At 37.5% G+C, this 14030-nt stretch overlaps 1 protein-coding gene across 2 annotated transcripts in view; it reads right to left on the bottom strand.

Annotated features, from left to right (window-relative positions):
- Positions 1 to 4452: 4452 nt before the first annotated feature.
- Positions 4453 to 14030, bottom strand: part of LOC136240800 (uncharacterized) — a 34571-nt gene continuing 24993 nt past the window's right edge. For both annotated transcript variants that reach the window (XM_066031848.1, XM_066031859.1), the window contains one exon: positions 4453 to 4866. In XM_066031848.1, coding sequence (XP_065887920.1) covers positions 4577 to 4866 — 290 coding nt within the window. In that variant the 3' untranslated portion in view covers positions 4453 to 4576. The remainder of the gene's footprint in view (positions 4867 to 14030) is intronic.

Genomic DNA, 14030 nt, shown 5'->3' with positions numbered 1-14030 from the left:
TTTCGCGGTGTGATCGAATGAACATGAGGCCCAAAGCTATCAACTATATGTCTTGCAAGTCAACAGCCATCTGTCGTATATTCTGGTCTGCTTTCAGTGTTCTAAACTCATGTAGATGTCCATCATCTTGTTGGCAGAACAAACAAGTCATTTTATCTGTTGACCGGCGTCGATGGGACTTCACACTTGAAATACTGCTTCCTACAGAACCTTCCTTAGCTTGCATTTGGGAAACTCTCTTTAATTTCTCATTGCTAAACAAGATTTATGCTATGCTGCTTGGTTTTGCACTAGTTCTTCAGTTGTAATATCATTACTGAATTTTAGGACAACTGGCAATGTTCCAAGTGCTCTGAAAGCACTAACATTAGTGAGAAATGAGCTGTATGGTACTGACAGGTCCTTGTCTCCTTTTGCATTCAGTGGACATTTCAATGGTTCCTTTGTCTTTTGCTGACAGATCAGACACATACTCCAATCCATATTTAAAACTTTAGTTCTACTATACGTATCTGTTTATTTGACAACACTAAATGAACTTAATATTAACATACAGATAATTAAGCCATTTACCTTAGAAAGTATTTAAAATCTCAACCCCACAACTGGCCACAAGTAAAAAGTAGTTGTCAGTGGTAACTATGTGTGTTGTCAATGACAACCATATGTGTGGCTACTTTACTCTAACTGATTTATTTTTGCCATTGTGTAATATAATATTGACACTATAATGGGAAAACGCATGGGAGACACATGTTCATTTTGTCTGACTTCACGTTCACTTGGTTCATTACATCAAGTACATTAAATGCACAAATAATGGGAAGCCATATATGTGTGGTGTGGTTCTTATCAAAAATTGAAAGGTGATAGGGTACACAACATTTGGGGAAAGTTTGGTGCTTTTGTCCAGAATGTTCACATCCATTCAAAATTTGCCATTAAGCTGCCCTACTATTAACATTATGAACTGTATAGATGTATTTAGACTTGTAACAACATATAGTAGCTTAGTTGACATAAGCTAGTAGATTAGGAGATTGTTCAGATAAGCAAACAGTTTGGATAACTGAGGCCCTTTCATATACAGTGTTGTTCAACAATTACTCTAATAGAAAATACACCTTCACTTGATGAACATATAAGAGTACAGATAAACTAACTGAAGATACACCATGACGTCAGGCTGTTCAATCAGTGGTTAATATGATTGTTGGGCAATAGACTTGTTCTTAATGTGACACTAATGGCTAATGTACTTATTTACCATACAAGACATGACCTTATTGTGCATTCATTTTAGGTGAAGAGGTATGTTTATGGTGAACCTAATATTACTTTCTTTGACAGAGTCTCAACTGCATTGTTCACAGCGTAAGTTGAGTGATATGTAGTATTACATGATTAGCTTTATACACAAGATTTGGGTACTTTATGACTACTTTGTTAACTACGATAAAGAGAAAGGGCCTATGGCCCAAGTAAAGTTTATGTACATTTCTCCATTTATACAATTACCTCACAACTACCAGGATTTTTGGCTTGCAAAGACATTTCACATATCTGTAGTACGTAGTTTTACTATTTTATATAGTAAATGTGAAATTTCCAAAGACACAAAGAGCTGGTTTAACATATCACTTGAATTGGTGAAATGAATCGTCTAGTGTCAGTGTTTATAAGTGTAGAGTGAAGCTATGGATATATTCATACTGTAGTTCCTGTGTTGTGCGCTGTACAATTCTTTAATATGCTGAGTGGCATTTTCTAATGTCTGCTTTGCAAGTTAAAGTGTGTCTTGTACTTCTGAGTCTTTCTTTGATCCAAAGTATATATGAAGATCCTAGTTGAATTATACAAGTAAATGTAAAATAAAGAAGGCATCGGTGTGTGTAAGGTCATGGAGTAAATTGTAGCCATTACAAGTACTGGTGACCGGATTTGCGAAAAGGGATCTTCCACACACATCCAATTTTATGATTTGGAAGACCATAACTTAGTGTTCAAGAAAGATACAAACCTGCCATCTATTAACCTATGTTGGCGCTCACTATACCGAACAAAGTTCAAGTAAATAACTTTTCAAATCTGAAGTAATGAATTGTCAAAGTTGATAAAATGGATGTGTGTGGAAGATCCTTTTTCACAAATCCGGTCACATATTAGAATTTATTGCTGGTGTAGTAGAAAGTACTCTAGTGTAGGATGGTAAAGAAAGATGGTGTTCTTCACTACAGTGACCATTTGACTTGCAAGTATTTAGTTAATTTACTGTCTTTTCTTTGACAAATTTCAGTGTGGTCATTTATTGTTAATGACTTTGACTGCCTCACAACTGATAACAGAACGTAAGGAAGGTGTCATCGACCACACATGGGTGGCAGGTAAGGACAATACAATTTAACAAACTGTCATCCATCTTGTGAGCACAGGGGTGAACGTAACAGAGATAATATTAGCTCAGACAACAGCATTCTTCATCATATAAATCATCCAGAGTGTAGTGGTGTTTTCTTCATTACATTTGTGTTTGATATAAGTATATCCCTAATATCTGTACACATTCATAATTAAGTGCAGTGGTGCATAGTTAAACTGTATTATACCTAAATAACAAGTTATTTTCAAGGGGCATAGATACATAATATAGTTAGCTATACGTGTGATGCTATCCACTGGTAACTAGCGAGAAAAAGTTTTATGATTAGATTGCACATTGCTTTGTAGCAACTGTTAGATTTCCATGCTGCACAATGCATATGCCCCAGTATACATGTATTACTAAGCCAAGGTGCTTAACAACTACATACTAGCAGTAAATGCTGTTGGGTTTCAGGTGCACCTGCTAACAGCACTAATACATGCAATATTGTGAGATTGTGTATTTGTTAGTTACCACGAGAAGGTAACCTTGGATTAGCACTGTCCCTGGTCGTAGCACAAGGGATGGTTGGGATTAGTTTTGGTGAGTGGACATCTCACCATCAACCACCCCACCATTATGAGATGTTGTTACTAGGTCTGATGGTGTCATCATTACTAGATTCAGAGGCTACTGCTCTGGAGGTCACCATTGGTGTGTTCTATTCCATCCTGTATGTTGGAAGTATGACTGTGTGTGTGTGGTTATAACTGACTGGACATACGGACACATAAATTTGAAAACCTTCATAGCTCCTAACTTTTTCCCATTATATTATAGCCATGCAATTTTCAACCCTTGTAAAACTTTGATAAAATTCGTTATGTCTAGTTGCAGGCCTAGCCAAAATATGTACCTTGTCATTTTCTTGATGGTCACACAATTCATGGTAGTGTATACCAGTAGTAACGTCTTATCAACATTGTGTTGCAGGTGTGCTGTAACCATTACAGAGTCTTCCATCAGCTCTGAGAATTATTAGTAAAATATTACCAGTACATACCTGTTCCGGCTAAGGGTCTGAGATCTGTTTTTTTTTTTAATTAGAGGTAAGTTTATTATGCGTGTAGTGTGTTTGGCAACATTCCTGTCCCTGATCATGTGGTACAGGGTCAGGGATCCCTTGTGTTGATATTACATACAAACAAGGAACAATGCTTTATACATACACCCCAGGCTTTTGACATAATACAGAGCATCTAAACCATTGGATCTAGGCCCCAGCTATTGTCTAGGGATTTCCATCTTCCTTTAAATTCAAAGTTTTCGATTGTGTATTATCCCTTGGCCAGGTAGTTAGGCAGCTTCAAATGTGTCTGTTATAAAGAGATTTCAGTATATATAAAAGTAGGAGTCAACATTTGACTTCTTCCCTATAGGATGGGGGTTAAGGGATCAGCCAGTCTACCTAGGGTACACCATATCACTATCCTGGGTAGTGTTGTTCCTTGTGATCAGTGGAGTAGGACTACAAGTGAAGAAATGACTGCTACCTCATCATCATACTGACAGTGTGTAATATAATGTCTCGTACTGGTGTATTAGTGTGTGTATGTGGTGTATAGTGTGTTTGCATAATTGGGAAAGTTTAATTGTCAAAGTGTTGGTAAAATGTGTGTTTTAATTGCTTGTGTAAGAAGGATTTGCCAATTGTAGTGCATAATAATTGCCTATAGAGTCATTTTGTGAAGTTAAAGTCAGTTTGAATCTTGTAAATTATCATGGCTAGATGTGCTTTGCTGAGCTAAACTCACACTAATGTCCATATAGTTAGTATTGTCAATCATAAATTCAGTATATACAGCTCTAACGCAAGGCAAGAAGCAATCTACCAGTCTACTAGCCTATATAGTCCATTAAGTGACCTGCAATATCTATTGCATTAAGAGTAATGGGAATTTGATCAGCTTACATTTTGAATACAGTTTTGTTGAACTGATGCTGTACTTTAAATATGTTTAGTCCTCAAGGGCAGTCTGGATAAGAGATACGAACTATTTTGCTATAGTATTCTCTCAACTCTTGTCCACTCTTTTCCTTGGAATATTGTTCTTATAATGGTTTCACTCTAAAGATATGAACACAATATCAACTACGTGCAATGGTATATACTGTAACTAAAGTAAGCAGTAAAAGGTTTTATCAGCTGTAAAGCTACATAGCGGACTTGACAAACTGCATCTCTAACTTATTTGCCAGCACATTTTGCGTAAGGCCTGGTGCTCTCAAGGCTGCTATCAGTTTGGCCCAACTAGCTTCATTGTCTTGTTTCAGCCAACTTCTCAGCATTTCTCTGCAGCATATTCTGACATCTTGAGGATGATTGCGTTCAATGTTGTCAAGTTCAGTAGATTTTGACAAGAGTTTTGTTCCAAGATCTTTCCACTGAGCTGCAATGTCAGTCACCACATGATCAAGCAGTTGGCTTTCTGTTGGTCTTTTAGCTATAGCAAATCAAAAGCTTTGTAAATTAATCTATACATAAAAGTACATTAAAGCGAATTACCATAGGTGCTCTCATGAAATGGTACAATACGCCGGGCAAGCTGAATCGTGCTATGTATAACTAGGTGACACACTTGTGCATAAGCCTCATGCAAGCCTGGTGGATTCAAAGAAGGATTTAATAACATGTGCTCAGAACAACAACAGCAACAAAAAATTAAACAGCCACAATGATGATTACTGAAGACAGACTTATAAATGCATGTTTTAGTTCAATATTTGGCAATATTATTGTAATACTCTAATAGAGTGCACATTTTTGAGGACTTCTAATAGAACATACCTGTACATAGAATGTTCTAGAACAATCTAGCATTTCTATTGGTAGATCTATGAAATTGTAAATGTTTACTATAACCAGAATTTCAGCAGAAATTAAGTGAGCTAATCAGCCAAGATAGCAGCAGTTCAGTGCGGTGCTTTTCAAACAGTTCTTGATTCATACTGCTGTGTAACAAGTTGAACATAGCTGACAATGAAGTGTAATGGATACTTCATTTATCAGACGATAATTGATATAACTGGGGTGCGTGGCGCCATTTCAGATGTGGTGTGCATGGATTCACCAGTCATCAAGACACACGGTAGTGTGTCATGCGGTCCAAGAAGCCGGCGCGTAATACCCGTGAGTATATTGACAGGAAGAAAGAAAACGCAATTTTCGCACCTCCGTAGCTCTGTGCTTCCTTGATGAAACAAGACGATTTTTGATGTGGACATGCCCTCCAACTTCAGCACTCCACATTCCAAATTTGGGCGAAATCGCTTCACGCGTTCCCGAGATATGCGACTTCAAAAATTGGCTTAGTTTGTTTTTTTCTTCTTATTTTTCTTCCTCTTGTCGCACACTTACAAAAACTGTTATAAAACGCGAACGCCATATCCGATTGCCTTGAAATGTGGCACACAGAAGGGGGGTATAAAGGCACATCTCGGTACCAACTTTGGCTGGAATACGATAAACAGGCAAAGAGTTATGAGCGATTATTCACGAAAAATAACACCAATATGTTGTCACGCCTACAGGGTAAACCGCGTATGGGAAGAAGCTGAAAATCGGTGGGTGAATAGGTTAACTATTGAACCTCAAACCTTTTGTGGTTTGAAAGAAATCCAGCTAAAAACCAGGAAGATACAACGAAAAAACCAACAGTGTGTAACAATTATGCAATCGAGATTAGCTAATAAAAAAAACGACTGCTTGCCACGCCTACCAGATAAACCGCTTGGGGTAATGTTTTGAAAATCGTTGTACAGATGGAGTAATCATCTTAGAAGGCTCATCAATGGTGTAGAAGAATCAGACTTAAAGCCACAGAGTTATAACACAAAATCCAACTTGGTGCAGAAAGTGCGAGATCGAGATACTCTAATAGAGCAGTCACCCTGAAGAGAATCCAAGAGATCAGCTACACACAAGTCACCCTGTAGAGAGATCAGCTAGAAGAAGTTACCTTGTAAGGAGTTCATGCAACTATGGAAAGAGATAGTTCAGCTAGAAGAAATCACCTTGTAGAGTTCAGCTACAAAGAAACTACCATGTAGAGAGATCAATAGAAGAAGTTACCTTGCAGAGAGTTCAGCTACAAAGAAACCATCATGTAGAGAGTTCAGCTACAAACAAATCTCCCTGTAGAGAGATCAGCTAGAAGAAGTTACCTTGTAGAGAGTTCAGCTTCAAACAAATCACCCTGTAGAAAGATCACCTAGAAGAAGTCACCTAGTAGAGAGTTCAGTTACAAAGAAACCACCATGTAGAGAGCTCAGCTACAAACTAGTGACCTTGTAGAGACATCAGCTAGAAGAAGTTACCTTGTAGAGAGTTCAGCTACAAAGTAAAGAGCTCAGCAGCAAACAAATCACCTGTACAGAATTCAGCAACAAACAAATCACCCTGTAGAAAGATCAGCTAGAAGAAGTTACCTTGTAGAGAGTTCAGTTACAAAGAAACCACCATGTAGAGAATTCAGCTACAAACTAGTGACCCTGTAAAGACATCAGCTAGAAGAAGTTACCTTGTAGAGAGTTCAGCTGCAAAGAAACTATTCTGTAAAGAGCTTAGCTGCAAACAAATCACCTATACAGAATTCAGCTACAAACAAATCACCCTGTAGAGAGATCAGCAAGAAGAAGTTATCGTGTAGATAGTTCAGCTACAAACAAATCACCCTGTAGAGAGATCAGCTAGAAGAAGTTAACTTGTAGAGAGTTCAGCTACAAAGTAAAGAGCTCAGCAGCAAACAAATCACCTGTACAGAATTCAGCAACAAACAAATCACCCTGTAGAAAGATCAGCTAGAAGAAGTTACCTTGTAGAGAGTTCAGTTACAAAGAAACCACCATGTAGAGAATTCAGCTACAAACTAGTGACCCTGTAAAGACATCAGCTAGAAGAAGTTACCTTGTAGAGAGTTCAGCTGCAAAGAAACTATTCTGTAAAGAGCTTAGCTGCAAACAAATCACCTATACAGAATTCAGCTACAAACAAATCACCCTGTAGAGAGATCAGCAAGAAGAAGTTATCGTGTAGATAGTTCAGCTACAAACAAATCACCCTGTAGAGAGATCAGCTAGAAGAAGTTAACTTGTAGAGAGTTCAGCTACAAAGAAACCATCATTTAGAGAGTTCAGCTTCAAACAAATCACCCTGTAGAAAGATCAGCTAGAAGAAATCCCCTTGTAGAAAGTTCAGTTACAAAGAAATCACCATGTAGAGAGTTCAGCTACAAACAAATCGCCGTGTAGAGAGATCAGCTAGAAGAAGTTACGTTTTAGAGAGTTCAGCTACAAAGAAACCATTCTGTAAAGAGCTCAGCTGCAAACAAATCACCTGTACAGAATAAAACAAATCACCCTGTAGAGAGATCAGCTTGAAGAAGTTACCTTGTAGATCGTTCAGCTACAAACAAATCACCCTGTAGAGAGATCAGCTAGAAGAAGTTACCTTGTAGAGAGTTCAGCTACAAAGAAACCACCATGTAGAGAGTTCAGCTGCAAAGAAATCACCCTGTATAAAATTCTGCCATAAACAAATTGCCCTGTAGAAAGATCAGTTGGAAGAAGTTACCTTGTAGAGAGTTCAGCTACAAAGAAACCACCATGTAGAGAGTTCAGCTGCAAAGAAATCACCCTGTAGAAAATTCTGCCACAAACAAATTGCCCTGTAGAAAGATCGGTTGGAAGAAGTTACCTTGTAGAGAGTTCAGCTACTTAGTGTTGTTTTAGTACAGCAAATTCATTTTGGTTTAGTTCTAGTTCTAGTACTCCTATTCTGTCATAGTTTTAGTTAGTTTTAGTTCTAGTATCCCAATTCTACCAAAGTTTTAGTTAGTATTAGTTCTAGTACCCCAATTCCACCAAAGTTTTAGTTAGTATTAGTTCTGGTACCCCATATTTCTGTAATTTAGTTAGTATTAGTTTCATTTTAGTTAGTGTTAGTTTTAGTGTTAGATATCTTCACATATACTAACCTTGGTAGTACCCCCTAGACTTACAGAAACTTTAGATTTGGTGTTTTGATGTTCAGCACTATTCCACTTACCATTGTGCACAAATGTACAAAAGCTCTAATAGAACTGAGCTTAAATAACCTAAATAGGCAGAATTAATGCTGAATAGCAATGTTTCAGAGGAGGTTGGACACGATACAAGCACTTCTGAAATTTATTTCTGTTAATTGTGTAATTCTTATATATGACAATGAGTAAGTGATAGAAGAAATGTTTAGCAATATCCACCTTGTGCTTCTTAAGACGAACAGCAAATTCTTATTGCAAGGCGGGTGTGTGAGTTTCTAATTCTCTTTTTGATTCTCTGTAAGGCCAAACTAGCGGCATCCGCTCTTCTTTTTCAATACTCTGAGAGGCTTTGTTAGCATGCACATTGCTTTCTTCGACAATCATTGTGTTTAAATACACGTACATATGGCGTTCCTATAGTATTACACATGGATTCCACCCAGCGAATGCTTACACACGTGATCCTGTAGATTTCAAGATCAATTTACGTGCCTGGAGTAGTGGGATTGAATGGGGTTGACCGGCTGAATAGACTAAACTTGAAGTGCACTCTCGAATGGTATTTGTGAAAACTTTCGTGAACACTTGGTTAAACTTTCAACACAAAATATATGCACTCATGTGCGCATGTCCAACCTCCTCTGACAATGTTTATGGTAGCATTTGCAGGCATTTGCAGGCATTTGCAGGCATCACCATCTTCAAAGAAAAGTGTTAAGTGGTTATAGTGTACAACACCCTTTTATGTAGGATTGCTTGAGAAACCTTTTAGTTAATTCTAGTTCTTGAACTAAAAGTTTTAAAGGTTTTGGTTTAGTTCTAGTTTTTGAACCAAAACTTGAAAGAATTTTAGTTTAGTTTTAGTTTTAGAACTAAAATAGACCACAATTTTAGTTTAGTTCTAGTGTACTAGAACTAGAATTAAATTGCTGTACTAAAACTAGATTTAGTTCTAGTTCCTTAGAACTAAAACAACACTAACTACAAAGAAACTATTCTGTAAAGAGCTCAGCTGCAAACAAATCACCTGTACAGAATTCAGCTACAAACAAATCACCCTGTAGAGAGATCAGCTAGAAGAAGTTACCTTGTAGAGTGTTCAGTTAAAAAGAAACCACCATGGAGATTTCTGTAATCAATATATGTATTATATATATAATTTGTACATTTACTGATAAAATATTTAAAGTACATCTACTTCATCTTTTCTTCTTCCTGTGGTAAAGAAAAAAAGATAAGTTAAAAAAGTCCCAAAGCCAGCCATAGGCCGGCTTTGGGATATACAAATACAAAAAGAAATGAAATCTAATCCAAAACAGCCAAGCTGTAAAAAAAGTATGCGGCCCTCAAAAAGGCTATGGTGAAAAAAGATGTGAAATCCAAGGTGGACCAAGCGGCACAAAAATTCACCTGAATTGTCGTTATTAAAATTTTTACCATTAACCTACCATCACAGCCATTTCTTGGCCGCCACCTTGGATTTCACATCTTTTTTCACCATAGCCTTTTTGAGGGCCGCACACTTTTTTTACAGCTTGGCTGCTTTGGATTAGATAATAATTATTTACAAAAAAAGTTAACAAACAAGTGCACAAAGAATTTGGAATTTTCTAGCACAGTAGGGATATAAACACTTCTACTGTGATTTAATATCGTGGATCCACAAGCATATGGCACACTTTACCAGTGACAAGAATGAAATTATAATATTATACAACACTTCATGAATGTGTATGTCATACACTACAAAACATAAAAATATTGATTGTAAGGTCCTCTGGTCATTGTGACTGAAAGCAAAATGTACTCAACTTCAAAAAGGATCATGCCCTTTGAATTGCAAATTTTTCGCACAAATCACTCTTGATTAGATGGCTCTGCTAACATTTTATATAAAGTTGTCAAAATGGAACTGTAGGTGAGGAGTTTGCACATAAAAGTAAGTTTCTATCTGGGGTCTTGCAGTCCCCAGTGAGACAAAGTTAATGGCTTTGATAAAGGTGTTTCACTCGAAGAGATACTAAAACTTCAATAAAACGTCTTCAAACAGCATAGATTATAGGGTAGAAACATGTCCAAAAGTGTTTCCATTGGTCCTTATAAATTAGTACTTAGTATTACTGTGCCACAAAAAAAATACCACACAGAGCCTACAGACTTACTTGTGTGTGATGGAAAAATACATGGCAGTCACAGCTGGAGTGTTAACAATGTACCGGCTTAGTGTGTCTACAACTTGGTAGTGTTCCATTTGCCTCAAACTATACTGTACGTATACTAACACAGCTAAACCCTCTACAGGTACTTTTTTTTGTAGCTGGATTCTCTACAGGGTGACTTTTAACCATGGTGAAACTTCTACAAGGTGACTTGCAACATATAGCTGAATTCTGTGTGTAAGAGATTTGCAATGTAGCTGAATTCTCTACAGGGTGATTTAGTTTGTAACGGACTCTGAATAGAGTGGCTTTCTGAAGTTGAACTCTCTACTGGGTGAATTGTAACACAACCGAACTCTCTACATGGTGACTTGTATTGAAACTAATCATGAACTCTCTACAGAGTGATTCGTTTGCAGCTGAAGTCTCTACAAAATGACTAGTGACGTAGGTGAACTCTTTACAGGGTGAATAGCTGAACTGTCTTTGCAACATAGTTGAACACTGACTTGTATAGGTGAAAGTTCTCTCAAGTTATTACATAGGTGACTACTGTAATACGGTTATGATACTATTAGATCATACACATAGTACAGAATTGTTAAATGATGGATCATTAAATCCCACAATTATTTAAACTACACAAACACTGTTTATAACTAATGCTACAACTACATAACTACTATTTACAGGGAATACTACAACTAAGGGTGGAGGGGAGTTTCATTATAATCACTGTCCTAAAGAATCTAGTACATCAATTAGTGTTACTTAGCCACAGAACAACAGAAAGTTGCTGAAATACATGTACTGTAGTTAAACGTTACAATATAGCTCAATTGGTTTGCATCATGGCCTCGCCTAACTCCAACCCACAAAAGGTCTCAGGTCCAATAGTTGACTCAACTACCCAACGACTTTCAGTTTTTTCTATTACTGGTTAACCCTGTAGGTATCATAGATGTAATTTTTGCGAATAATTGTAAATAACTCCACAAGTGCTAATCATATTGAACTAAAACTGGTACCAAAATTCGCATTTAAAACCTTCTTGAAAGTGTCAAATTTAAAGGCAATCAGATAACGTGTTTATTGCATCTTTAATTTTGCAAGGGCACAAAAAAAAGACAAAAACCTACAAATTGAGCCGATTTTTGAAGGATCATATTTTGTAGTGATTTGCTCAAATTTGGTATGCAGACTATTGAAGGTGGAGGGCATTTCCATACTAAAAGAAATCAAGTGTGAAAAATTTGCAGGCGTAGTTGTAACCATTGTTGCAGTACAACACACTAACTTCTTAAAACCAACATTTCTTTGTATTTTCAAATACACAATAAGACTATTTCCCTAGAGACAGTAACATGTATATTATTCTATCATGAATTCTAAAAAACATAGATTTTTAGGTAACCAATAGCAATAATAATTAAATGAACTAATTAGCAATTAGCAGAAAATTAAATATTGCTTGACAATTAGATAGACAAAAGGTTTTTTGAAGCACATTAATTTGCAGGTGGCTTGGGTAACAGAATACAACAGATCATTGTAGTATGGTGTGTGGGAAAATCAAAGGCTGCCGCCAGTGTTACAAATTTAAGGAAGAAAGTCCATCCCTCCTGGAGGAAGACTGAGTGTGGCCCCGACTAGACATTGGGTGACCTGTAGTTCGAATCCTGGGGTTGGAGGGATTTTTTTCCTTACCTTGGCCCCTTTTCTGTTACACCTTATCAGCCACTAAGTCAAGTCATTAATTCTAAGTCCTTGAAATCAGGTTAGGTAATCCAAAGGCTGCAGCACATGTTGCTGTCAAACCTTCAGTGCTGGTCACTGTAAAGTGTTAATAATAAGGACATGACTAAAACACGGAACGGACTGGGAAAACGGACTCACAAACGGACTGGAAGGAACTTCCCTGAAACGTTTTTTTGCCATGGAAACTCACTAAATCGCTGCTACAAAAAATATAACACGTAACAACAAACCTCTAAACGTGTGCTCGAGCTGCCATTAAGCCCTGGGATAATTTACAAAGTGCCAGTCTTTCAGTGTGAGCGCCTGTGACAGCGCAGTGAAGTTGTCGGATAGCTACAGTTTAAACAAACAAAATAACACAGACTGTATTTGTAGTAGCCAGTGCCTTGTCAGCTGATTAAATGCAAAGTGGCCTCCACGAAGCCTACCTGTCACGAGTTGTCACCTGTAAAACTGAAGATCAGCCATCAAACTAATTGCAGCAATTAACCAGACCATGAATTCAAAGTAACATAGTGTCTTGACAGGCTTAAAGCTTGTGTCTTGTCTTGTTTACACATGCGAAACGGAAAGTGCGCTTTTAATTAAACACAAACTGAATGTAATTTCAGACTATCTTTAAGCGCAGGGCTTAATATCGGCTTGAGCACACTTCGACATCATGTTCAGAGCAGTTCAGAGGTTTGTTTCAGGTCGTTGTTGCGTGTTATATTCTTTCTAGCAGCTATACAGTGAATTTCTATGGCCAAAAAATGTTTTCAGTCATTTTCGCAGTCCGTTCCGTGCTTTAGTCATGTCCTAATAATAAAAATCAGTTGTAAACCAGTTTTACAAATAATTGTAACATGGCTAAGTACCTCCTTTTGGCCACACAGTCTGGCCACTAATTAGTTCAAAGACTTCAAACGAAACCACCAACACAGGAAGTCACAAAGCAAGGCTAATAATATCAAGGACTGACACTGAGGTAAATCACTCTGGCACGAATGAACGCACAATACTGCACTTGTCTGAATGAATGGGAAGCAGTACAACGCTGGGCTGAGTCGGCATCTATACCACATGCTTGTTCGCCAACAAATTAAGCTAACCAAGGCTACTACAGCGCTGCACCCTCAACAATGAATATCAGACACTTCAGCTACACCCGTCTAAATGATGCGAAGTACAATGGCTGGAGTGATTGGCATCAACGATAGCTAGCACCTCGCGCTCGTGCATAACAAACGCATTACCAATGAATAAACTAGCTAACAATGAATTAACTAACCATATGCATCAAGCAGTGGCGTATCTACAGCAGGGCTTTGCAGGGCCTAGGCCCTGCTAAATTTGGCTAGTGCCCTACCAAACTGAAGACTACTAAACCCACAATCACCAGCTTTTCATGGGTCATTGCATTATCTAACAAGTGAAACTTATTCTATACTAAATTACTCACCAAACTATTAGTATTGAGCTGTCATGAAGCCAATAATTATGCTGATTCTAATTAATGCCCACCAATTGAGCATTGATCAAATCACTAAATTTCCTGTTGTTGGTGATATTGATAAGGATATGTCTTCCTAGTGTTCTTGTAGTTTATAATCGTCATATCTATAGATTCTTGTAAGATTCAGTTGTAGCGTTTCATCATGTATACAGGTGTGTAGGTGTAGCTACTCT

This window comes from Dysidea avara, chromosome 1 (genome assembly GCF_963678975.1).
Source record: "Dysidea avara chromosome 1, odDysAvar1.4, whole genome shotgun sequence".
Classification (NCBI taxonomy): Eukaryota; Metazoa; Porifera; class Demospongiae; order Dictyoceratida; family Dysideidae; genus Dysidea; species Dysidea avara.
The sequence above is the reverse complement of the archived record's forward strand: the minus strand, read 5'-3'. Positions and strand labels throughout refer to the sequence as shown.